The sequence below is a fragment of the Hippopotamus amphibius genome, chromosome 2 (assembly GCF_030028045.1).
Source record: "Hippopotamus amphibius kiboko isolate mHipAmp2 chromosome 2, mHipAmp2.hap2, whole genome shotgun sequence".
Lineage (NCBI taxonomy): Eukaryota > Metazoa > Chordata > Mammalia > Artiodactyla > Hippopotamidae > Hippopotamus > Hippopotamus amphibius.
In genome coordinates, this window is record NC_080187.1 from 180,650,024 (window position 1) to 180,677,575 (window position 27,552).

Sequence of the window (27,552 nt, forward strand, 5' to 3'; positions counted from 1 at the left end):
GTTATCAACTTTGTAATGTTATAGTTCTTTTCTCAAAGTGACAGCAAAGGCCAGATCATACTGGATGTTTCTCCTGCATTTAGTATGGCCAAAATTTCTAGACCTTAAAAATTAATTAGTAGCATGATACTCTCTGATTCTTGTGAAGTTTAAAATCACTTGTTATGAGGCACCTCAGGTGTGAACAAAACGTCTTCCCTTCAGCAGTGCTGTCTCAGTCATGTGTTCACATGTTGTCTTAATGAATATTTGTCCTGCGTGTCTGTGAGTTGCAATGTCTTTGTGTTTTCTCTTAAAATGGATGTCTGTGTTGTGTATGAGTTGTGTGCATGTTCAGGAATGGGAGGAGGAGAGTTACTCTTCATTTAAGTAGTCATTTTAAAGACTGTTATGTACCAGGCACTTTGGCAAATGTTGGTGTTATAAACTTAAAAAGATAAAAGGAACCCGTCTTAAAGAACTCAGAGTGTAATGAAAAAAGCAAATGAAGAAAGGAAGAATACTTTAAATTAAAATTCAACATGAGACTTATTTATGGGCTCACTAAATCCAGAAATCTGAAGGGTTTCATGAACTCTTAGACGAAAGCAATTCTATTGAGAGCCCTTGAAACAGCAGTGCTGGTCTCCCAAGAGCCAACGAAAGATCCTTCTAAGGATGTGTTTGAATGCTGAAAATTAAGATTTTTTTAAAACAGAGGCTTTCTCGGCTGGCTGGTTTGTTTTTCGGTTTGCAGCCACATGTTTTTCTTCTGATTTTCTTCTTGGGACATTGTGTAATTGTCAGAATTCTGGTACAGTTCAGTTTTAATGTAGTCATTTTGGAAATTTGCAGATATCCTTCATGTTTTTATTCTAAAAGAAATTCTGAAGGAGAACGTTTGCCTTTGTAGTGTTTCAACTGAGTCTAACATTGGACCAGTGAGAAAATATAGAGAAACCATCAGAAAAGCATATACAGGAAAACATAAACCATATGATACAGGCTCTTCCTTCATGTCATTGTCTGGAAGGAAGATGCCATCTCTTAGCCATGAGGATGAGAGCTGCATCTTAGACAAGGTGGACAGGTGAGCTGGGAGTAGCTGGGTCTCAAGGACTTGGAGTTGCAAGATTGAGTTTTGAGAGGCTCTATCCTTTAGGAAATAGATGCTTTTATATATGTTTTGGTAACTTTTTCTAAGCATTTTCTAATCTGCATACAGTAGTATCCGTCTTATCCAACTGATACCCAGTATTGTTTTAAGAATATAATTTATATGAAATCATAAAGTATTATACCTATTTTAGTCTAATCTCTGAAAAAAATAATTTAAAAATTAATTTTGCTATCCTCTTATTTAGAGGGACAAATTCCTTGGTATTAGCATTTCAAAACTGTGGGATGAGTGTTATCTCATATAATTATAATATTTAGGGAAAGCTTTTGTTGGCTGACCTAAGTTCAGGGTTGTTTTTTTTTTTGTTCTTTTTGTTTTTCTCCCCAAGAGCTTTTAATAGAATTGCTTTGGTCTAAGAATTCATGATGGTCTAAATGAAATCCTTCAATCTGCTGGATTTAGTGAGACCATAAATTAGCCTCACGGTGAATGTATATTTCTTTTTCCCTTTTCAGTGGACACAATTCATTGAAATGAGGACTACCCCCATAAATGGTTAGAATTTTATGTGTGGGAAACTTGAAGAGAAAAACTTTTTAAAGTAAAGTGTCTGTTTCTTTCATCAGCGTGTTACCTGCATTTGATTCTTTTCAGTGTGCTTATGCTTAAAAATAGGTTTCAGTATATGTTCCCTGATATCTGGACCTTAGAGCTGAGAGCGTTTGTATTCAGAATGGACCTTCCATCACTTTCACTGTCACATGTAGGGCAGAGCTGGGCGTGGTCTAGTTTCCTTCAGTGGAGTGGGGCCGGCTTGTGGATGGCTGGGGCAGGTGGGCCTGCCTTTGGGCTTCCCTCTCTCCCCGTTAACTGGTGTAGAACACGTTGAGAGGAGAGCAGAACCAGTGTCTTGTGGGCAGGCCAGTGTGAAGCAGAGAGAGGCAACTGTGGGGAGCCCCTCCTAAACCACCTCTGTGCTTGTATCCACGAAAGCGGCTGTGCGAGCTCCCTCTGATCTGGGGACGGGGTGCAAGCCTCCGGAGGTCATTTTGACCCTGAGAAGAGAATGGGAGTGTCTTCTATCAAAATCAGGCTTTTCTAAACATTTCTAAACGTTGAGACACACAGTTCTTTGGAGCTGCTGATATGCTGGGCACACCCACATTTTGGGAGAACCTCATGCAATCTAAGACAGTGTAAGCTGCAGTTCTGTAGCATACAGAGCATCAGCTATTGTGTTTTCTGGCCCAGCGGTACTTTTGGAGAATGCACATGAAACCCAGTCACATTTTTAGGATATTGTATACTTGTTAAGGAAAAGGTCTATTTTTTCCCCTCTGAATTTTTATTTCTTATATAAATAACATTAAAACCAGAAAAAAAAGAGTAAAGAAATCACCTATAATCCCATTAGGTAAGGTACTTATACTACAAAAAAAAAAAAAAAAAAAAAAAAAAAAAAAAGGCCTAAGTACTGCTTACTGTCCATTTCCAAGTCTGCATTTAAATAAAAATAATATTTAATAAATGCTTATCATGCTCAGAGGAGAAAAAAAATCACCTATAACCCCAAACTCTTACACATTTTTTTTAGCATTGTCTTTTTTTATAGACCTTGAACATATGGTCACTTAAATCTATACTTATAAACATAGTGTAAATATAACTTCAGATTATGGCTAGAACTGTATTCATACACAGCCAGTAGCTGCCCATGAACTTTCCTGGGTGATGAATTCATATCTGCCGAGTTGAACTTTCATGATGAAAAGGTGGGAGCTTTCTGTGTGCAGGACCTATTCTTTTGGCCAGTGTTGCAGTAGGAGAGACCAGCTAGCTGTGGGAGGCCCCATTGGTGGGACCTCTGGGCAGGATCACGGGCGTGGCAGTGCTGACTGACAGGTGCTCTCCTGCCATGTGATTTGGGCATTGTTCTTGGTTATGAGGCCCCTGGGCCTGAATTTCTGGTCCTGCGGGAGATTCCATGAGCTGTCTGAAAAGTCTTTAGTAACTTCCCTTTTCTATTGGAACTAGATTGTTTGCAGCTGAGAATCTTGTGATATTGGAGTATTGGTTCTTGAAAGTAATTTTGTTTTATCATTTGGATGCTGTGTTAAGAACACAGGGTTTGAGGACAACCTGTTCGTGTTCACCTGCTGGCTCTGTTAATTTGGTTGAGACACTTCTCCCTTCCCCTTGGTTTCTTAACTACTTACTGCTAGTGCTTTTATTATCATAGGGATGATAATGAAATAAAGTGGTGCTGGCACCTAAGAAACTGCCCACCAGTGTTGCTGTCTTTGGCATCATCACTGGGTCAGTGACGTTTGTTGAGTGCCAACTCTTAATTAGACTGGTAGAGTTCAACAGAAATGGGGGAAGGTTACAAATAGGATATTTTGGCGAAAGTTAGTGTATAACAGAGCATAACTGTGTTGTGCATAGTCTTAGTGACTGAACTCCATCTCTGCTCCTCCTCTGGTTTCTCTTAAAACACGTAGAGAAGTAGGGAAGGCATTTATAGGCATTTAAGATTGGCTTTATTGGAGTGAATGACATTAAGTGCTGAGATTAACTGCCAAAAGGATTTGATTGTGAATTAAGAATAAAAGGCGTGTGGTAAGAGTTAAAATGTTGTGTTTAATAAGAGAAGAGCTTAATGCATTTTAACGCATTCCATTTATTGTTTTAATATCCCCAGCATTTATTATTAAGGTGGGGTGGTTGTAGAATAATTATAGTCCATATAATGATGACGATGGTGATGATGTTTTTAGAGAAGGATGAAAATCTACAGTTTTTTCAAGCTAATGTTGTAGGGAAAATAAAGCATCTAAAGCTTCAAATAGTTTGCTGACCTCATAAGAACACTACTGAGGCTATGTAGGAGCACTGAGTATTCAGGAAGTTACTTTTATGCCAGTTTCTGCATTTCCTTATTAAATTCCTAAATGGAAAACATGAGTTTGGTAATTGGGGGTTGGGAATATGGGGTAAAAAACAGAGAAAGGGTATGAGATTACTAATACCATTATGTTAAGAAAACTGAAAATCTGTGTGGGAAGATAGTGGTCAAGATGATAGTTCGATCTGCATAAGTAATAACTATTATAAAGTGAATCTGGTCATTTTTACTAGTTTTATGTAAGATTTCTGTGATCTATTAAATTAATGAGTTAGGAGGGCAGAACACATTTTTGTATAGAAAAAGAAGATGGAAATGCTTAAATGGTTTTACACAATATTCTAAACTTTTTTACTTTGTTAAAAGTTTACAAAAGTGATTGTGTTCATTAGATACAGACAAGTAAGAGTTTGGTCACAGAATTAAATTAGCCTCTAGATTGTTCATTCTTTCACTTGTGATGATGAAGAGGTGGCAGAAGGACTTGGTATCCTCTTAGGATTTCAGAAACTGATAAATTCGCTGAGAAAAGAGGTCCATCCAAGGCATTTTCTGTATAAACAAACCCAGAAAATATTTGAAATCCAGAGGAAAAAAAATTGGACAACATGAAGTAAAATTAGCTTGTTTCATAAAACTCAGTATAAGTAATAAGTTAAGCTGATGCAGGCACAATTTGTTTTTTCTTCTTTTTGGGTAGGGAAGTTTTTAGAATCTGCTTCCCAAGAAAGAGACTCAGAGTTAGGAAAGAGCTCAGAGCCTGACCCAGCCTAAAACTTGAAGAATTAGCTAGCTAGTCGGGAATATTAGAGAAGTGAGTGATTAATCGTTAGCTCTCAAAGTGTGTCCTATTGTGAAAGGACCCCGAATGTCTAATTCCTTTTGGCCTGTCATAACAAAATACCATAGATTGGATGGCTTAGACAGCAGACATTTATTTTCTTACAGTTCTGGAGAATGAAAGTTCAAGATCAGGGTGTCAGCATGGTCAGGTCCTGGTGAAGACTCTCTTCCTGGCTTGCGATGGCCACCTTCTCTCACTGTGTCCTCACTTGGCCTTTCCTTGGTGCATGCTTTCAGAGTGATCTCTCCCTTCCTCTTCTTATAAGGCCACTACAGTAATCCCCTCACAGGAGCCCTACATTCATGACCTAATCTAACCCTAATTACCTCCCAAAGGCCCCTGCTTCAACTGCATTGTCATTTGTTATTGCAGCCACAGGAAACTGAAGTGTTTTACTATTGTAGGATGTTTAGTAAATTTTTATTGTTAAGTAAAGCCTTCAGAAAGTGAAATTAATTCATCTGGTTTTGATAAGCAACTGTTTTAAGAAAACTATCTGAAGGTGAATCAGAATCTGTAATCTTTTCAGTACTGATATTACTGAGGAAAATGAACAGTGTTATTTGGTGCTATTTTAGCTCTAAGGCTTGTATTTTTAACCCTTTTGACAAATGCCTTTCTAAATCTAGACTCTTTTTAAGAGTAAAGATTACCTCTATTTTCCTCAAAATTGGCCACCATGATAAAAATCTTGAGGGCCAGATAAATCATTCAATTTGAAGTTGCTGCAAAGAGGTGGGGGTCCCTTATAGGTCCTCATGACATACTTAGTCTCTTTTCCAGGGATTATCTAGTTCAAGCCAGAGACCTTCTCATAAAAAAAAACTCTTTCAATACTTGAAGAATTGTGAGGTTGAATATTTATACTTATTTATATATTTATACTTCTATAAACATTTTTTAAAAATCTACTTTTCAGGTAAGGATCTGGTGGTTCTTTCATTAAGTATCTGTGTTAGTTTGTATCAAAAAAAATAAGGTAATTTGGGGGAGACTGTGATTTCATCAATGAAATAGTTGTGCTAGTAGACCCATGAAGTGATATTTAACCTCTGGTGGGGGATGTGGTACCTTATAATCAATGGTGAATGAAGGGAGTTAATTATTTTCCTCCCATGTTCTCATACTGTGGCCTGATTACTTTAAATGCCGAGAAGTCTTAATAAACAATTTAATCACTCTGGCTATCGACCTAGAATAGACCTGCTATATTAGGCCCATACAGAAATGTCCAGTGTCAACATGAGTACAAGTCATTATAAGGACCAAGGTACCATTTTCTGATAAACTATACTTAAAAGTTTTAGGGCTGTAAGCAAGAGAGAAATTTAATAAATCTAAATCTTGGAGTTGCAGAACTGATAAAAATCACAGAACTTTCAAGGTGAAAATGGACTCTAAATTCATGTACTCTATATACAGATGCAAAACTGAGACTTCAGAATATTAAGTGATTTTTTCCAATTAGAATTTAAACACCTCAAGAATAAAGACACTTCCTATTGGTGCTCCCTTAACAGTACAACTTTTGATACTCCCTGTTGTTTAAAAAAATAACCATGGTTTATGTAAAGATGTCTATCAGAAATTTGTAAGTGAAAACTAATATTCTGGAGCACTAAAAAAATGGTCCTAAATCAGGGGAATGACACGTTACCTGGAAAAATAATCATTCTCCATATTGTGAGGTCATATAAAATTTGCATTTATAGTAAAAAGAACTACCATTGAGAAGTAAAATTCAAAATTTTGATCTCCCTTTCATTGCATCTTTTGGTGGTAAAAATAATCCTTTGTGTAACTTGGGGCAAATCATTTCATCTCTGTGACTTTTACTTTTGTCATTTTTAAAAGGAGAGGGTTGGGCTTAGTCTAAAAATTCTGTGATATCTCTTGAAATATTCCGTTTACTAAAATAGCTTAATAGTGATAGCATGTCCTATAGGAGTGTCCTGAGTCCAGTTATTGCTCTAAAGAGTAGAAGTTCTCCAAATAGAATGAGATTCAAAGAACATTCTAGACTCCAGAAAGAAGATGGTAATTTATGGCGATGTGGTGAGATTAAAGTATAAATTTCTTGGATGATTGAAGGTGGGAAAGCATTGTGGGAAGCTAAAAAGAAGGGGCCTAATGCCAGGGTGAGAAAGGTCTCAAGTGCCTTGCTAATGAGTTTGAACTTCATTCTATAGGTAGTTGACACCTCCTGGGATTTTCAAGCCAAGAGGGTACATCATCAGATGTGTATTTTAGAAGCATTATTGGTGAGTTGGAAGTTGGATTAAAGGGCTTAGAGATAGGAAACCAGGGAAATGAATCAGGAAGCTATTTAGGCATTTAGGGGAGAAAAATGTTGGTGGTAGAATCAAGGGGACTTGGTGATTCCTTAGGTGTCTCAGGTGTGAGGGAGAGGGAAGAACCAAGAATGACCCAGGGATTTCTAGTCCAGGTATCTGCCTTTATGGGAATAATCAACTTAAGAGAGGTTGGGTACAAAACACATTTGTGGGGAAGGAGGATGGTGGTAAATTTGACTTTAAGACGCATGCACCAAATAGGGGAGCTATCCCATAAGGAGCTATAAAATTGAGAACGTGATTCTGAATAGGGGTGGAGGCTGGAAACATACATATGTATGTTTGGAAAGTACAGCAGCAGTTACTGGGAACACAGCAGGGTGTGCTGTCACCCACATGAGCAAGTATAGTGAAGAGAGAAAGAGGGTCGAGGAGACCCCACCAGGAAACCCCAGGGAAGAGGATAAGCAGGCAGAGGGAGAGAAGATGGGTGGTTAGCAGGGGAGGAGGAGAGGTTTTAGAAAATAGTTTCCTGGAATTCATAGCAGGAAACATTTTTAAGAAAGGGAAGGTAGTCAAAGGTGAAAAATATTGCAGTGAGGTCGGCTAAGGTAAGACATATGTCCTTGGGGTTTGGTGGTGAGGAAGTCTCTGTGTACCTTTGTGTCAGTTAAGGAGTGAGGGCAGAAGTGAGACTGCTGTTGGGTGGAGGCTGAATAGGATTCACTGAACCAAAGACCTCCTAGACAAAGACATTTGGTAGCGAAGAGAAACAGTGGACAATAGTTTGCAGGGTTAGGCAGGTTGTGGGTTAGGAAGACAGAAGCATGCTCAGAAGTAAATGAAGAATAGCCAGAGGAGAGGAAATACACTAGCTAATACTCCATGCAGAGGTGGAAGAAAGTTGAATTTTAACTAACACAGGAAGTGTTATAAATATCTTTACATTACAGGCTGTTGTTATCAGACTATCATTATCTGCTAACTTTTTCTTGCTCTCTTACTCTTTTTGACAATCATAATAAAATTTCTGCAAACAACCTAAGGATTTCTAATAATGCAGTTTTATCTGTCTTATTAATGAATGAACTAAGAATAAATCATTATAGGAAGAAAGAATTGCTAAATGTTTCTTACAAATGTCTCTATTATATTGTGTTGAAGTTATTGGGATTGCTTTAGAGAAAAATGACCCGATGTCTAGTCTTGGAAGCAAAATTAAGTGTCTTTCACCCAGGCTGCTTATTCTCTACCTGATTTATTTTATGGCTTGTTCTAAAAAGTTAAAACCCAAATTTAATTACAAAGGAAAGAGATATAGGTGCTTAATAACCCTCTAATTAAATCAGAACATTTAGAATAGGGAGGGACTTAGAGCAGAAAAAAATCTTAGGTCAATTTATCCAGGTCCTTTTCAATTCTTTCCATTTTTCTTCTCCTACTGTTTAATTTTATTATGAAATATAGCACACATAGAATAGAGAATAGTGTAATGAACTCTTTGAATTTACCTTTGTTTATATTTGCTTCAGATGCTTTTTACTTTTACAGAAATGAAATATCCTGACACTATCTACAGGTTTTTCACTTTCAGATTTTTATTTTTTATCTTTTTTTATTTAAAAAATTTTTATTTTTATTTTTTTTAAAAAAAGAAGTGAATTATAACAGAAAAAAAAAAAGAAGAAGAACTGGGAAGTAGTTCCAGCTATAAATGTAGAGACAGCCTCACAGATCTTTCCTTTCTTCTGACCAAGAGGGGCCAGGAGTCATTTGTAAACCCTATCTGTGATTGCTTCTATTCAGGGACTGTGCCCCCTCAGTAAAGTGGTTGCCTTTGGTTCTGGGGAAAAAAAAAAAAAAAATTTATTTTTATTTTTAAAAAGGACTCTTCAATTCTTTTCCTCTTCTCCTTCATCTCAGGTGACTATTGTCTTGAGTTTAGTGTTTATTGGCCTCATATATTTCTTTTACTATATTCATAAATGTCATGAACAAAAAAGGTAATTATATTTTGCTGTTTGTATATTTTATATAAATAGTAACAAATGTGTGTATAATTCTGTAGCATGCTTTTTTTTTTTTTTTTGGTAAATACTCTACTTTTGAAATGTACCCATGTTATCTGGTAGAGTAAGATATCACTTTGTTTTTGCTTTTCAGACTTTATTAACTATTTCTGACATGATTCTTCTTCATAGATTTTAATATAAATTTATCACATTCTACCAGAAAACTGTTGTGAATTTGGTTGGATTTTAATTAAAATCTTAGATTAATATGTAGAGAATTGACAGTTTAATTAATACTATCTTTTTACCCATGATACTTTCTTTGTAAAGATATCTCCTCATTCAGTCAGGAACTCCTTTATGCTCTTCAGTAATGTTTTATAACTGTCTTCAAAGGTTTTACATATTTTTGTTAAATATATATGTATAAAAAACTTTATGATTTTTTATTATTGTGAATGAGGTCCATTTTTTTAATTCCATTTTCTAATTTAGTATTACTGTTTTATAATAATTCTATTTCTTTTTTTATTTTAATCTTATATCCAGTTACTTTTCTGAGATCTCTTATTAGTGTTTAAAACCTTTGTTTATAGATTCTCTTGTTGTTTTCTAAGCCTTCTCATCTTCAAATAGGGAGGATTTTATTTGTTTCTTCCTTTTATGATTCTCTTATTTCTCTTACTATTTTGTTTGCTGCGATCTTGTTTGCTAGAACCTCCTAGAATAAAATCAGTTTCTTTTTTTTCCCCTTATATCCAATTAATGCAATACATTTCCCACAACTTTTGACACACACTGCTGCCATTGCTCAATTTTATGTATTTTTGTTATTTCCATTGTGATTTCCTCTTTAATCTATTGGTTAGTTAGTAACACATTAATTTTTGAAAATAAGGGTTTGAGGGGACTAACTTTTTAATCATTGAATTCTAATTTAATTCCCTTTTCAGCAGATATAGTGTAGCCAAGTCCTGAACAGAACCTTTGACAGCTTTATAGAGCTGGAGGACAAAGTTTAGAGATAAGGGTCCACCAAAGGTGGGAACTGTTGCAAATGTCCCAAGCTTTGAGGTGGGACTCTAAAGGGGTATACCCTAGGAGTTAATGCGTACTGAAAGTAAAACAGCTCTACATTATTTTACCTTCAAGTTTACCTCATTGGCCTAAAAATTTAATACCTGAAATTGGACTAAGGTGATCCTGGACTCCTGGTACTCTCCCCCAGAATCAAATCAGAATCCTCTCTGGAGAAAGTTAACTGTTTTCATATTCAAATTATTTATAAACCAGTTTTTCAAGTAGTATGGCACATAATGGGAGGTACTCAGTCACATAAAGAGGCATGACACCATAAATGGGAACCAGTGGAAACTGTAGAAATAGACTTAAAGGGGCTCTGGTTATTGGAACTACTAAACAAAATTTTTTATAATTGTAGTTTATTCAAGATGTTAGAAAAGATGATTGAAACTCTGCAGGGAACTTATTTGAAAAAAGAATCAAATAGAAGATCTACAAGCGACAAGTACAGTAGTTGAAATTGGATGGATTTAGCTCAATGGATGTATTTAATAGCAAGTTAGACATTACTGAAGAGAGATTCAGTGAACTGGAAGATAGATGAGAAGAAAATACCTAGACTGTAACACAGAATAACAAAGAATAACAAAAAGATGTAAAATATGAAGAGAGATTAAGAGATGGAGGATATAGTAGGGAGGGCTAATATACACTTATTTGGAGTCTTGGGCAGGAGAGAGAGAGTGTTAAAACAAGTTTGAAGAAATAGTTGTTGAGAATATTCAAAATGTTGAAATGTGTCCAGTCACAACAAAGAAGTCCAACAAACTGTAAGCAGGAGTTTCCTAAATACCAGAGTTAAAACTCCTAATAACTGAAGTTAAAAAAAAAAAATCTTAAAACCGGGTAGAGAAATAAGGCACATTATCATTGAAAAGAGCTGAAATTTCACATCACCCTCTGCACTGATGGAATTATTAAAAGAAAGTTATTCCAGATGAAAGAGTAGAAAAGGAAGGAAGGGCAATGAAATGGTTCCTATGCAGATATATCAAAATGAATAGAAACTGTATGAAACAGCAGCAATGGCTTATGAATTTTAAGGTATATGTAGAATTAAAACAATGTCAGTAATATCCTATGTGTCAGATGGGGAGAAATATAGATAGTGTTGTAAAGTTTTTGTATTTTTCAGGCAACAATTAATCTTCAAGGGGGCATGCATTTATGTGGGATGATCATTAATAGTATAAGAGTATATACCTTCCAAGTTGCCAGGGGAAAAATAAAGAAGAATAAGTACTAAATCAGTTTAAAAGAATACAAAAAAGGAGGGAAAAGGAATGTATAGTGATTAAGAAAATTAGCATTCAGTAAGATGATAGACTTAAACCTGTCAGTGTGGTATCTGTGCAAAGATAGACTTACAAATCAGTGGAACAGATTAGAGAGTCCCAGAATAGACCCTCAGATACTTGGTTTCCTCAAAGGCAACAAGATAATTCAGTGGGTAAATGGTGTGTGACCAATTGGATATATGTACAAAAATAACAAAAACAAAACACGACTCCTATCTCAATGCACAAAATTAATTCAAGGTAGATCATAGGCCTAAATGTAAAAGCTAACATTTTTAAGTTTATAAAAGAAAATATACAAAATTATCTTCATGACTATAAGTAGCAAAGATATCTTAGAAAAAATACACAAGACACACAAAAAAGTACCAATAATAAAATTAAAGAATTACTGCATTGGACTTCAAAATTTAAAGTTTTAGCACTTCAAAAGACACCAGAACGAAAATGGAAATACAAGCCATTAACTAGAATGTGTGACAAGGATGTATAGCAGTGGGAACTCTCCTTTAGTGTTGGGAGTTTAAAATTGTTACAAGCACTTTGAAAAAATTTTTGACAGTATCTACTAGAGCTAGAGATTTGCATGTCAGATGACCCAGAATTCCACCTCTACATTTATACCCATCAGAAATGTGTACACATATGCACCAGGAAGCATATGCAGGAGTGTTCATAGCAGCTTTATTCTCATTGCAAAAGACTGGAAATAGTACCAATGTTCACTGATAGGATAGCTAAATGTGGAGTATGTTTACTATACAGCAATGAAAATGGATTAACTGCACTTAAATTAACAGGCGTGACCCACACAGACATATTATTGAGTGAAAGAAGACAGATACAAAAGAACGTACATTGTGTGGTTCCATTAAAATAAAGCTTATGCACAGGCAAAATTTAGAATTTAGGGGTACATATTTGGGTGGTGAAACTACAAAGAAAAGCAAGTGATGAAGATAAAGAGTGACCTGCGTGAGGGAAAGGGTGGTGATCAAATACAGTGCCTTTTGGGGGCCAGCAGTGTTCTATTTGGTGGCCTAAGTGGTTTCATGGTTTTGTCTTATTCACAGTAAAAATAACTTTAAAAGATTAATGTGTTATGGCATGGATAAATGCTAATATCTTATGTAATGAAGGTATGTTACAAAAAATATTTTTAAAACACACTTTGAAATTTTGTTTTGGTGTCTAGACACACACCAAGACACAGAGTGAAAAACACAGGAATACAGATGGACATCTGTGGATTTTACACAGAATATGTACTATTTTATAACTAGGAAACTTCGTTAAATAGTATACAGTGAAATTAACACCTATGGAGAGTGCTGTCCTCTGTAGAGAAGATTGATTGGTTTTATACCTGTGCTTTTCAGGGAAGGATTTGAAGCTGCTTTGTATGTAGCAAATAGCATTTGAGCAAAAGATACATTTGCAGTCACATAGAGACACCTCATGCAATGGTGTGGTTGTTAACAAAATCCTTAGCTGCAGGAAGAATAACGGAAATTACCCAACAATTTTTTAATCCTGACTGTTTCCTGTAGGATCTTTTTTTTTTATGTAGTTAATTAAAGGAAAAGTGCAATTTGAGATTTTTTTAAAAGGGAGTATTGTCTGAAGCCATGGAATTTGATCAAAACTCTTGACCTCCTGTGGCTTCAGTTTTCTATCAAAAAAGCAATAATGCCCACCTTTCAGGATTGTTTGCAGTGTAATGTAACATGTAAATGCTTAACCTTAAGCAATGGGTATTAGCACACATTAGAAAGGCAGGTTAGCCTGGGGATGAAGGGCTTGGGTTCTGGAATTGGACCTGGATTTTTGATTTCCAGTTCTACCATTTACCTGGTTCTTTAATTGCATACTTTCCTTAACTTCTCTTCCTCCATTTCCCATCTTTAAAATAAGGACAATAATATTATCTACCTCAGAGCATTGCTATGAGGGTAAAATAAAGGGTACAGTATAGTGTGTAGCATAAAGTAGGTGTTCATATAACTCTTAGCTTTGGCTGTAGATCGAGCTTTTTGGATGTGACTTCAGTTTATCAGCAAAATCAGTTAAGTACCTGGGACAGTAACCACTTTTTTGTATATATAAAACACAAGTGTAACTTGTAAGAATTTTTTGTGGTAGTTGATTACTTCTGAGCTTAATGGTGCCATCTCTATAGTCATGTGTGGGAATATTTGCTACTGTTAGGCATCACATGTAGTCTATATCCTTAATATGAAGTTGGAAATTAGAAAGAAGAAATGCGGGGGGGGGGGGGGGGGCGCGGGGCTGGGGTGTGATAGATACATTTTTCTCTCTTTCTTCAATTTAGTTTATGTATTTTTTACTTTTTTCTCCCAGTAATTTCTCAGAGTACCAGTAACCTCTCATGACTCTTTACACTGCATGTTATTTTCCTTAAAAAAAAAAAAAAAAAAAAGCAAAGTTAGTCGTACTGTTGTACCAAGTCTTGGTGTCTTATTGAATTCCATTTGGATTTTACAGGGGAAAAAAGGCTCTGTTTCAAGTTTGTACGTCGGGGTGTGGGAGGGGGTGAAGGAGGGAAGTGCATAGCTTTTATAGGAAACCTTCCTTGACTAGTACTTTGAGTCACTGACTCCATACAGTCAGTGTTTTGCTGTGTTCTTTCACGGGTTTAGAGAGATGGTACCTTGTGAGGTCTGCAGGCCTGATGCTTTGTAAGAGTATCTTGCTTTATCTTCCTTAGGTTGGTTTACTGCTTCCCGAGTTCCAGAAATAATATTCATTTTGTTCAGAGGATGTCAAGCCCATTAGAGTGTAGACATTGACGCATCCTAGATTCTATAGCAAAAGGAGCTTGAAAGTTAAATAAAAACATTTATTTATGGTCTTTTTCAGAAGTTGGGCACGTGAAAAGAGGAAGAACTTAAAATATAATGTGTAGTATCTTCTTTCTTAAGGTTCTACTTGCTTTAAGTCTCCACCTGGGGATGTCAAGACTTCACCCTTGCATGAATGTTGCATTGCAGCTAAGTCTATGTGACGTTCTGCTCTTAGTCTTTGCTGCACCCATTCGACCCCCTGATGATCGTTTTCTCTAATATCCTTCAGGTTACCAAGTATCTTAGCTGGGTGGGTCTGGAGACACGTTGAGTTAATACTGTATGGGGCACTGGTCTGTTGCCTGTTTATATACCTAGCATTTGAAGTCTTGAATGCAGTATAAAATGAGGGTACACAGTACCCCATCAATGTTTAAAATCTGTATGGAAAAGTCCTTCACACATAGCAATTTATGATCTCTAGGCACATCAGTTTAGTGACACAGTGACAGACAGAGGAACAATTTTAAGGGAGCCAAATATAGTAGCTACCAGCTAGGAAGAGAATTAAAAAGCATAAAAATGGACAGCCCCTCCAAGTATTGCATCCTGTACAGATGCCGTCGTGATAGAGCACCCGGTCTCCGAGCCCTCCCTGCATCGTGTCTCCTACTTCCTGGGCACATAGAAAATAGAAACCTTTCCTTCCTCCCTCCCTCCCTCCCTCCCTTTCTCCTTCCCTCCCTCCGTCCCTTCCAAGATTGGACATGTGTTATTACTCAAAAGAAGTATGGAAGGTAGTCACTTCAGTTCATGGTCTTGAGCAGCTCAACAGTGTCCCCAAGGACCCAAGCTCTTTCCACCTACTGTCGCACCATCCTCAGTGTGTTGGCTTTGTCCTCACGCTTGTTTCCCCATTGCTGCAACGTGACTGACACCTGCCGCCCCATAAAGCCATTTTTCACACAACTCAGACGATGCTTTACGTAGCCAGTGTAGGAGTCCACTCACATGCTCTTCTTTTCTCAGACACCTGCAGGGTGAGGAGCTTAATATGGGAAGGTAGCATGGGAAAAAAACACAAAATGATCTTTGGCTATTTGTGCAAATTAAGTGACTACATTTTTGGATACGTAAATGGAAAATACATATATGTGAAGTGACATGTATATGTTCCAAAGCCAAGACAGTCTTGAAATATGTGAGGGTTCAAGGTATGATTTACTTTACTAGATCCCTAAAAACTGTGTGAGTACTTGACAGTGTTCTAATTTTTGCTTTTTTGCATGTCTATGTCAAAAGTTTCCTCTAAGTCAGTTCCTGTCCGCTTTAATGTTTTTATTTTGGAGGCATATTTTCCCATACCCATGACCTCAGGACATTGTAGATGCTCCGTGAAAACTGCTGACAGACTGACTGCGATGTTTAAGATTAGCCTTTTAGTTACACGGAATCTTCTCCTCTCTTCCTCTTTAGCCAGAAACCATATTCTTTGTGAACCTGGGGAATGTTGAATTTAAACCATAACTTCTGTGGCTCTTGCCAATCAAATCAAGCAGTAGGGGAAGCATCAGTGGGAGACAGGTAGAGGAGGTGAGTTCTTTGGAGCTAGACCCTTGAGATCATGATTTTTCTACTCGCCAGTCTTTCTCCTTGGGATCCCTTCTCAGAATCCACACATTAGAAGAGAGTGACAAATAACACACACTGGAGTCAGTGTCTTAGTTGCACCAAAATTACTTTCCTGCTCTTTATTCTATAAGCTCAGCACACAGGGGAAGAGAAACTTGACTGATATGCTGTCCAGCAGAGATCAGTTAGTTCTCTACAGCTTTGTCTAGTCAGCCAAACCCAAAGCATTTTGGACCCAGATCTGTCTTTCTGTTTTACGATGGTAAGTCATTTTCTCTTTTTAGTTCCAGCCAGGTTCTGCCCTCAGTGTAAGCTGAAATTTTCTCTCTAGGCATCTTGGCTGCTGAGAAAACAGGCCACGGCCCACGGTTTTAGCTGAATTAAATTCTAAGCTGTTCAAGGACAGTTTCCTTGTTGCAGACGTTATCTCGTCCTTAGTTTTTACAGCACTCTCAGCTCTTGACCAGCTTCTCCCTTGGAACTGTGTATTCTCGGGCTTCTTCCTCCAGCTGTCTGCTAGTCCTCCCTTTCTGGGCGTTTACAATTATCCTTTGATTTTATTCAGCTTAGTTTCCTCCTCATTAGTCATTGGTCCCTGACTTGCCCATTGCGTGCACATTTATTTCCATCATACTATTTGACACGGAGACACTGACATCCTGCCTTCCATTAATGGGTTAACATCAATATATTTTGCTGTGCAATGAGGAGGGCTCTATTTATTGTACATAAATATCCCACAGAGTGACTTATTCAGTAGTTTATAAAGATTTGGGCTTAATTTTGCCATTTTTTTTTCAGGAGATGGTTGTCAGCAACCCTACTAGGGTATGTGATTTGCATGTGAAGCTCAGGCATGCCAGACATAATAGGAAGATTTTATACATAAAACTGGCTCTTTCAAAGGTGACTTCCATTTTTAAAGAGACATGGAAAAAATTGGACTGTAGTGGATTTATAATTTTATTCAATCATTTCTCAGTACTTTCGAGTTATTAAAACAGTCCTTTAGTAATTATTGGTTTTCCTTGATAAACATTTATGGTGCTTTTTAAAATATTATTTTGTAATCTGATAAGAGTGGAAAGGGTTTAGAAGCCAGATCTATAATGATATGCAAGAGATGACAGTACTGACAGTGAATAAAGAAATATGGTGTCATTGTTTTTATTTCATACTCTCCAAATTACCTGTGATGAGCTTAAGCGGTTTCATTCATGAATAGAAAAATTTTAATTATTCACAGTGCTTTCATGTACCGTAAAAGTCGAATTATTAATACTGTAATTTGTTCGGAAAGCATTTAGTAGGAAAAGATATCAGAAATAATTAATTGTTTTTAAGATATGATAAGGCAGCTGTATCTACAGAGGGCAATCAGAAAGAATAGCAGTGGGCTATTGATTGCCTTTTAGAGAAAAAAAATGCTGTTTCATTTCTAAATGTTAACCGTTGTGAGAGGAAAATTCCCACTTGGGAAGAATGTTTTCCAGGTTGCTTCATTGCCAGGTGTTTGGCATTGTGTGGAGTCTTAGATGAATAAGGCTTATGGCAGTCTTAGGGAATGATGTCCTCCTCAAGGACCTCAGCTTCCTGCTGTGAAAGCTTCTATTTTCAAAGCAGGCCAGTATCGGTGGGAAGATTCCAGTGGTCTCTGTGCTACTTCTAGTGAAGAGCAGAGCTTTCCCCCCTTGAATCTGAGAGAGCTGCAGAAGAGGATACCTACCTGCTAACAAAATAAATTTCAGAATGTTGCCAGCGAATGAACTGCATGTTTTCTCTTGTTTATGGGATTTAACTCTATCATTTATCGATGGGAATCAACCTTGCCGTCTTTGGTCCCTTTAACATACCTGCATGCTACAGATATGATTTATAATCATCCTGAAGTAAGAAAATCCAAATCATGTGATAGTTTGCTTTGAGCCCATCCATACTTTCCCCTTTCCCTTTTTCTGTCTCCTTGACCTAGCAGCAGGAAGCCTTTGTTTGAGGTGTTCATCTGGAACAACTTTTCCACACTTGTTTTCATGTTCTGTTAGATTACAGGGCAGCAGGCCTACCTTTGAAGCTCCTTTCTCTTTTGTTTCTTTGCCGTGCACTCCAGTAATTAACTTTGTCCTTCTTTTATTTGTTCCAGTCAATCGCAGGCCACTCTGCTGAGCATCTTCTCCCAGGAGTACCAGGTTAGAAGTTTTCTCCTTTGTGAGGGTTGACAGGTGCCTAATTGAATGATGAATGTCCCTTTATTTCTTTGTAATTGAACTGCCAGCTCTCTGATTGGGTTGGAGGATGTTCTCCTTTCCACATCAAGCACCGCCTGCGTCTCAGTGGAGGCCTGCCAAGCCTACCCATCCATCTGTCTAATAACATCTAGCCTTTGCTTATTTGGTGGACCTGTAATAAATTATGCTAAACCATTATTATTCTGACAATAATAATTTCCCCATGTTGCGTGGTTCCATGTGCTAAATGTTTGCTGACTTGCACTGTCAGTGCCGCTTTCCATTGCTGACAGAGATGATGATAAATGACCATTGCTGGAGTGGCAGAAGGCAAGAGAGGCAGAAAATGGAGTCATTTATCATGAGATGACAGGTGTCAGTCAAGTGGCAAGTCTCTATGGAATTACTTTTTGTAGTGTTCAAATAAGTTGTTTTTAAGCAATGTTCTTCCTGGTTAAAAATGGCAATTGGATTGTAAAACTAGAGTGCAGAGGACTTAGATGGAATTGAATTGAAGGAAAATTAATACAAAGGTTGAAAGAGGGAGCAAGTTTTTCTTTGCCCTGTACAACCCTAAGCAAACTTATTTAGATTCAATTACGATGACCCTGTTGGCTTTTACATATATACTGTACCTTGTGGTACAGTCTGGAGACATCCCAGCCATGCAATAGAGATTAAAATGCATAGGTTCATGGAATAGAAGGGGAAAAAATCTACAACCACCCAAATCCCCAAACTATTATTCGGTTTGCTCTTTATGTTAGACATTGGGATCAAGACATATGTCATTTTTGTTCTTGAACCTGATCTGTGACACAACATAAAGACCTTTTTTATTTGTTTCAGAAACACATTAAGAGAACACATGCCAAACATCATACTTCGGAAGCGATTGAAAGTTATTATCAGAGGTATGACTTGCCTGCCCCACTAGAGGGTATCATAATACCTATTAATTGTAATAATAATTATGAATAAATTAGATTAATAAATTGATTTTCTATATAACATTCCAAGGCATCTTGTTTTAAGTCTGTTACTTGACTTCAAGTATATTTTTTTTTAATTTCTCAAATACTCTGTTATATAGATTTAAAGAATATGGTGAGTATTATTTTACATGTGTATGAAATCGTTACTATGTAAGAAATTGTTGCAATATTAGAAAATCTCAGTTGGATGCTTGAAAGTGATAGTAAGTGCATATCTTGACTAGATGCTCATGCATATGTATATCTAATACATGTATATGTGAAAGTTCTGAAACCAATTTTTATTTCTTATTTAAATCAGCAAGTTAAAAAGTATATTAGAAAATAAGATTAAATTTTGGTAGAGCTGTATTTTGCATTGTCAGTATTGGGTTAGCCATTTTAGAAAGGCAAAAGAAGATATATATCAAGTAAGGCCATATGGAGATATATAATAATGTACAACTGTCAGATTTTAAGAGGGGTTTATCTTTTAAAAGAAAAGTCTTGAGTATTGAATCAGTAACATGGTGTTCAGGAGATATTTTAATTTAAGCCTAATTTATTTTAGTTCCCAACCTCTTGTTCTGAAACAAAAAGAATCTTTAAAATAGCTCCTTTTTTTAAAAATTAAAAATTTTTTGTCCTTGTAATGTGAGTGAGTAATATATACTGGTTAGTGGTTATGGTTTACATTAGAAACTGTTGGTTGCTTTCTTAAATATTTTAAGGGCATATTGGAATGGAAAACTGTTTGAAATATGCTCTTAAATTATTACACTTAAGATTGACAGAGCAATCTTCCTGTGGTGAGAGTGACACCACTGATTTTAGAAGAATGATTTTTATGCACGAAAATTCTGTGAATTAAATGAACATACAGATAAAATATTGGTATTGTGTTTCTGTAAAGTCATTTCTTTAAGAATTGAGAAGTCTTTATTGGAAGGTTATCGAAGTTAGATTTCAAAAAAAGTATTCACTGTGCCATTATGCGGTAAAAGATATGTTCTGTTTTGAGTACAAGTGTCTGTTAAAGAAATATACATGCATACACACCACACACACGTGCCCACATGCACGTGCACACACACACATGCATGCGCACGCACACACGTGCACATATGCACACGCACACACACGCACACACATTTTTATGTCTAGGAGAGTTGCTAAGAAGTCTTTGTAAAGTTTGGATTGATTTATTTAAAAGTCATAATCTCCTCAGTGAAATTAACATTAAATTAACGTCGTCACCTAAATCATACATATAAAATTGAGAAAGGCCCATGAAGTGCTGTGAAGCCGAGAACTGCTTTGGCAACCACTCTCTACGCAAAGACTGAAAAGTGGTACACGTCAAAAAATACATTCTTGTTTATAAAGTTTATAGTCTTAGGCTTTCCTGTAAAAGTATGGTTCTGTTCCAGATTTAAAGGCCCTGTTAACATCAGCAAAGGAAAATAAAGCATTTTCTAGAAATTTGCAGATCTGCTAACAGGCCACGAGGCTGCCCTCTAATAATCATTTTTTTCATCACAAAAAGGCCATTCTAATTAGATGATTTCTAAGGTCTCTAAATGCTACTTTAAAAAAATTTTAGTTATATATAAAAGTATATTTGATTTCTGAGGTATGAACATACTTGATTTGGGTTATCTGGATAGTTTAGGCCAGAAACAAAAATATTTCCTTTAAGTATTTTTACTCCATGGACAGTCGAGTGGGTAGTAATGAAAATAGAGAGACATATTTGTATTTCTTTAAATTTAGTTAAATGTGAGAATCTCAGTTATCCCGAGGAGTCACAACATTTGAAACAAAAACTTGAAGTTAGGCTGTAATGGACAGACTAATAGGAAAGCAGTCTGACTAATTTCTTACTTTACCATCCCAGTTCCTGACTTTTCTGCCCTGCACTTTGTGCTTGGAGATGGGCTGTGTTGTTACCTTTCAGATGATTTGACCTCACAGCCCTCTTGTTCCAAATGTTCAGGTTGAATGTCCCTGTATTCTCTGTGGTAAATTGGCCTAAAAGGTTTTTGTTTTTCAGCTGATTAGAATAAAGGCAAACTTATATTAAAACATACTTAAGCAGTTTGACAATCTCAAGTTCTTTTTTTTCTTTTATCAAAGTAATACTTGTCTATTGTGAAAATTAAGCACATTTGTAATGGTATAAAAGAGAAATGAATGGATGGCCCATAATTGTGGCACCCATAGGTAATCACTGGTATTTTACATCCCAGTCTTTTGTTAATCCATTTTACGTAGATGAGGTCACACTATATATGCAACTGTGAATTCTGAACTTTATACTTGGAAAAATGTGTATGACATAATATGATTTTGATGAAAGCTTTTTTGTAAACATTTTGATTGTATTACTTCATCATGTGAAAGTATCATAATTTACTGAATTATTCCTCTGTTGAACATATGTTTTAGAAACATGAATATTGGTATTCTGAAATAATACTATGATACATATTTTGGTACATAAATCTTTGCATTTGGATTAGTTTCTTAATATTTCTGTAGATGGAAGTACTGGTGCAAACAATGAGCATTTAAAGATTTTATTATATGTTGTCAAGTTATATGTTACCGTCTAGAAAGATCGTAATGCTTATATTTCTACTAGCAATATCAGAGAATTCCTGTGTCTCTGTATTCTTGCTAGTATTGAGATGATCTCAATGCAGAATTTGAAGTCTGTATTTAGGACCATATAATCCACAATCTGATTCCATCATGGTTAACTGAAACTTCAGAGTATCCAAACAATGGTAGAAAATGTTTTTCCTAAGCTTTCAAATTACTGAGGAAATTTCCTCAGCTCTTCATGTTATGCGTGTGTAGACACAGCTTGAGTGTTTATGTTGAAAACAGCTCTCTATTCTTTCCCACTGTACTAATGGCATTTTATTTCTAAACAGGAAACATACTTGGTAAAATTTATTTAGATTTATCTAAATCAGTGCACACGGGCATATATGCACACACACACACACACGCACACACATTGGTCAGGTTTGCGAGTAGCATCAGTAGCAAAGTTTAGAAATACTGTCTCTCATCTCCTCCCTTCTCTCAACACACACTGTCTGAGGGGCCAGCTTTATTAGCTTTGGAGAATCAGACCAATTGGATTTTATTCAGATGCTCACATGGAAAAAAGGTAGTGCAGTTGTTATTGACATGATACAAATAGTTTCTGAAAATTTGAACCACTTTTTTGTTTAATTAGCATTCACTGTGTCCCAGCTCCTATGCTAGGAACCAAGTATAAAAACCACTACTATACCTGTCCTCAGCTGCTCTGTTTAGTGGGAAAGTAGCTGCGTACATGGAGATGGGTTCCAGAGATTTGTGGTATAGAATCCACAGAGGTGGTATTCAGATGTAAGCTTAGTGAAGAATTTTGGTAGGTATTTGAGGTTTTACCATTATAGTTGCTATAAAAATATCAAAGATTAAATAACTTTGCCTTATATTTAAAATCAATACATATTATTTTTAATCTTAGATGCTAATAGATCTTTCACACTCAAAAAAGTCATAAAATGGACCTTCTGTGAAGATCTTTTAAGGATGGTTTCACCCACAAGATACACATTTGTTAGTCCTCCTGTGGCAAAGTTGGAAGATGTCATATAGCTTATGTAAAGTAATTTCAATTTGCAAATAGGCATCAGGAAGGTAGCCCAGGTCACTTTAATGTAGTATTCAGTGTTACATCTTTATATCCCAGTTACAATTCAGATCTTTGCTAAGGACCTGTTGGATGAAGTTTCAACACTGATTTGTGTAGCTCTACCCCAAAGAGGGAGAAACAACCCATTATAGTGGTGTGAATAGTCTATGTTGTAAGTTTGCACAAGATGCTTTGAGGATGGAGAGAAGGGTATCATTAGGAATTTCTGATTATGTCCTTACTGAATATTCTCTGTAATTATCCTGCTCCTTTGATTGCATGTCTAAAAAATGGAGTAAACCTGATCTGTCACTTGATATGGGAGACAAAGTTCCCAGAAAGGACAAATGTAACTTCAGATTAATTGTAACTTAATTTCTTTTCCCTGGCACTTCTGAGGTGTTATAAAGTACAACTGGTAAACATAGTGGGGAATAAATACATTTAGAAGCAGGTCTACCCTTGTCAACACGTGAGGACACCTCAGTAGGCTTTGGGAGATCAGCAGTCCATTTCCGAGATTTATTGCTTACCAGCCAGGGGAGCCCAGGTGGGTTTCATCAGTACTCTGGGGCTTGGTTTCTTTGTATGACCAACTAGGAAGCATAATCAAGCGCATAATTAGGAATTGCCACTGTATTAAGTATGAACATGCTTCAAATATTATATAGACTGTATAGATATGGGGTTAGTGTTTGACCAACTCCTGTTTTCTTTAAGCTTAATAGAAGTGTTCTGTTGGTCATTACCAGGATAGTGGTTGATGCAGCATTTATATGAAACCATATAACTTGGACACAAAATGACATTTTTTTGTCACAGGCAGTGATCTGGGGTCTAGCTGTTCTCTTTCATTGTTTCCAAATCAGCCCCTGAGAAGAGGTTCTGCTCTGGTCACGCTAGAGCCTTTCCCCGTCCTCAGACAGCCTGGGCACATTCCTCATATTTGCACTGACTGTTTGTTCTCTTGCTGGGAATGTTCTTCCTCTCATGGCTTGCTGCTTTCCTTCTTGTGGACTTCTATTGCAGTGTCACTTCCTTAGAGAGGGGCTTCCTGACCAACTCATCTAATTTATATTATATTGTAGCATATGTCATTATTTTATATATTTATTTCTCTTTTTCTTCTCTGTCTCTCCACTGTGATATAATCTCTGGGATGGCAGGAACCAAAGAAGTTTTGTACCCTGGCGCTTCTTTGGAACCTGGAATAAGGCCTGACAACTAGTTAACTCTCAAAAATGTGTGTGGGATAGATGAATGTTAAGTAGAGAGCTGTAAAGATATTCTGTTATCAGTATAGGCTTAAATACCCTGACCCAGACTTGGAATGCTTAATGAATGTGCACTCTGGTTCGTTGCCCCGACTTGACGGAACTGATTGGTTATTCCTTGAGCAGGCCTATCAGTGCAATGGAAATTCTGTCGGTTGACGTGAAGGTCTTCGCTGACCTATTTCCCAGGGATCTTCTGTAAATCACACTTGCCTTGTTTGTTTTTATTTTTGTTTTGTTTTTCCCTTGCTCCCAAAATGAAAATACTTATTTCTCCGTTAGATTCCTAAACAATTTATTCAAGAAAGGGCCAATAGATGAAAGTGGATTTATTAGAATTACTTTGAAGTTATAATGATCCAGAGACTTTCCCCAACTGAAATAATTTGATTTTATTCCACTTTGTTTATTGGAAAGCATACATCTTTATAAGCATACCTGTGAAATAATATAATTTAATTTAGTATTTGCTTCTGGCAGTTACAGGGAAGACCTCATCTGTTCACTTTGATTTTTACTATCAAACAGATGTCGTTAGTTTATTCAATCAAACAGTATACTGCAGAGAAAATGTTCATACTTAATTCTATTTTCTGTCGAAAATGGCTTTTTAAAATTATTTTATTACTCATTTATTAAAGAAAAATAGGTATTCAATATTATAATATAATCACCTATTATAAGCCAAGAACCATGCTAAGCATAATAAATTGAATAAAATATTCTCCCCTCATGAGGCTTTCCGCCTTACAGTCGGGATGGGTTTGAGGTGGACAAGTAACTCAGCAGGTGCAGTGTTCTGGGCTAAGTGATGGAGAGATGAACAGGGTGTTCCTCGATTGCACATGAGGGACACTGAACCTACCCCTGGCTGGTGGTGGATGAAAAAGGTGACATGCAAGCTGAATCAGGAGTTATTCAGGTGAAGGGTTGGAGTGGGGAACAGTGACTAGAGATGAGGCTGGCTGCAGAGAGTAGGTAGGAAGCAGTTATGAAGACCCTTATAAGAATTTTTAAGTGGTTATAATATACTCTCATGTGGGGTTTTGAAGTGTTTTAAGGAGGAGAATGGTATGTTCAAATTTTTGTTCTTAAAAAAATCACTCTGACTTCCATGTCTGGGATGAATCTGGGGAGTGTGTTTGTTTGTTTGTTTGTTTGTTTGTTTCATAGGGTTAGGGGATGAGGAGAGCTGGAGATTATGACAGAAACCCAGAGCAGATAAGACAATGGCTTGTATTGCGTATTAAAGGTGTGCTGACCCACTGATGAAAAGTCTGTCCATTTTTTTTCCTAATAAGGTATCAACCAACCCTATAAACGAAAAGTAAATAAAAAGATGATATGCTTGCATGGATGCTTTTTTCAGGAGTAAACTTATTTCCTTCCCATGAAGTGGTTGTGGTATAGATAAAGCCAGGGTGATAGGGGTAGTTCTTTTCAAAGTCACCTCTGTGTTCACTTTGCATGTTAGGGAGGTGAAAACAAGGGAGGCCTGTGTGCTCAGACCTCCTGCCCCCGACTTCAGTTAGTTAGTTGCCAGTGGTTTTGAGGTGAGTTGTTTTTGTTATTTTTTTCCCTTCAGTGCTTTCCTATGACAGTAGCATACTTTAACTAGAGTTGAGTGTGGCATTTCCCCGGGAGAAACGGGTACACACAGGGGATGCTGACAAGTCTGTGCTGGTCTTTTCTTGTCACTGAACTACCATTTGGCTTTGTCTTGTCTAGGTATCTGAATGGAGTGGGGAAAAATGGAGCTGCCCCAGTGCTCCTGGAGCTAGCCAATGAGGTAATGTTATTGTGATTATTTTATTTAAGTCTACATAAATCCTAAGGGGCCTATCTAGAGTAGCTTCGCCTAGAATTATAATTAACCTTAAAAAAATTTTTTTGAGGTGCAGTAGACATTTAAATTGCTCCCTGGTACCTTTGTACTTTTAATAATTGGGCCAAGAACTTCATATATTAATAAATCAGTTAACATAATTAGTCTGCTTCTTTTAAAGCACTTGTGTAAACAGCTTCTTGGTTTCTTATTTTGTGGGAAATTTCAGCCAAACAGCTCAGGACATGCTCTTCTTTAGATGTGTCTTAATTTAGTGTGAGAAATACCTGTGTCAAGTACAGAGATGTATGCCAAGAAAATCTATGCTGTTATAAAAATGAAGAGAGAAATTGTATACCTAAAGATGTAACATTTACTTGACTCATTTTTTTTTGTGGCTGTTGGCAAACTTTTATTATACTAAAAGATACATGCCTTCTAGAAAAGCCTGTCTTTATATGAAGAAGCATACTGTTCTTATTAACACCAAGCATGAAGTGATTTATTGAGCTTACCTGTTAACTCTTATCTGCTTCTGTTTGGGGAAACAAGTAATAGTCTTACATTTAAAAAAGGAAACCCTAAAGACCTCCCATGAATGAAGAAGCTGTAAAAAGTTCATAATAGTTGCAGAGAGCATACAGAAAAAATAAAATATTTAATTCCTAAACTTTAAAATATTTATCCACTATAATAAGAGCAATACAATATTTAGTCTGACTTGGAACTGCTTATGCAAACCTCATAGGGATGGAATGAAATGTACACTGTTTTTGTGTTGCATTATAATGGAAAACATAGAAGCAAGGCAGAAAATGTGTGTTTGCATTAAAGATGACTCAGTACTGTGAGCGTTAAGTGTTGCAGTAGCAGCAAGTTCTCCATGTTATATTAGCAAGGAAGGATGGCTTCTCTCACAGCTTCTGTCTGCTGTGCACCACTACAGTCAGCCAATGAGCAATTACCTATCAGTTACTAGAAGGTTTTAATAGTCTAGGCAATGTCTACACAATCTGATAGGATAGTTAACATATAGAATGGATTTCTCTCCTCCTCCTAGCAAAACATGTATTTTATTCTTTTTTTTTTTAATTTCTAGAGTAAGGTGGTTTTTAAATGTCTCCAGACTTAGTTATGAGTCGATTCTATTAGCAACTTGCTGTATCTGAGCTATAACTAATTCAGAATTTAGTGATTGTTGTTTATGAAAAAGAAGTGTCCTTTATGAAAAAAAAGCATTCTTGATACAGCATCTAGAAAGAGTGTGATACAAATGTGGTAGCCATCTTTATAGCTGATATAGATGGTATAAGTTTTATATAGTAGCAGTTTATATTCATTTGAATTTTTAACAGATATTTCTGTTGAGCTTAGCTTATTTAGCTGACCTCAACTTCCATCCTCTGGTACTATGGAAAATTTTAACCCACTGACACATTTTCTCCTATATCAATAAACCTGTTATTTACCATGAATATATAGCAATATTTAACCAAAGAAAATAAATTGTTATTTTCTCTCCTTTGGCTGCAGATTAGTACAGGGATAATCGCACTTTCTGAGAGATTGCTAATGCATTAGGGAAA

General features: G+C 36.4%; 1 protein-coding gene across 7 annotated transcripts in view; it reads left to right on the forward strand.

Annotated features, from left to right (window-relative positions):
• Positions 1-27,552, forward strand: part of CDIN1 (CDAN1 interacting nuclease 1) — a 208,197-nt gene that overhangs the window by 30,472 nt on the left and 150,173 nt on the right. For 5 of the 7 annotated variants that reach the window (XR_009051591.1, XR_009051590.1, XM_057724901.1 and 2 more), the window contains exons 2-4: positions 18,112-18,157; positions 19,046-19,110; positions 25,870-25,930. Coding sequence is in view for 5 of the 7 variants with exons in the window: in XM_057724901.1 (XP_057580884.1) it covers positions 18,112-18,157; positions 19,046-19,110; positions 25,870-25,930 (172 nt within the window). In the remaining 2 variants the exon portion in view is untranslated. The remainder of the gene's footprint in view (positions 1-18,111; positions 18,158-19,045; positions 19,111-25,869; positions 25,931-27,552) is intronic. The other 2 variants (XM_057724902.1, XM_057724903.1) reach the window with 1 other exon arrangement.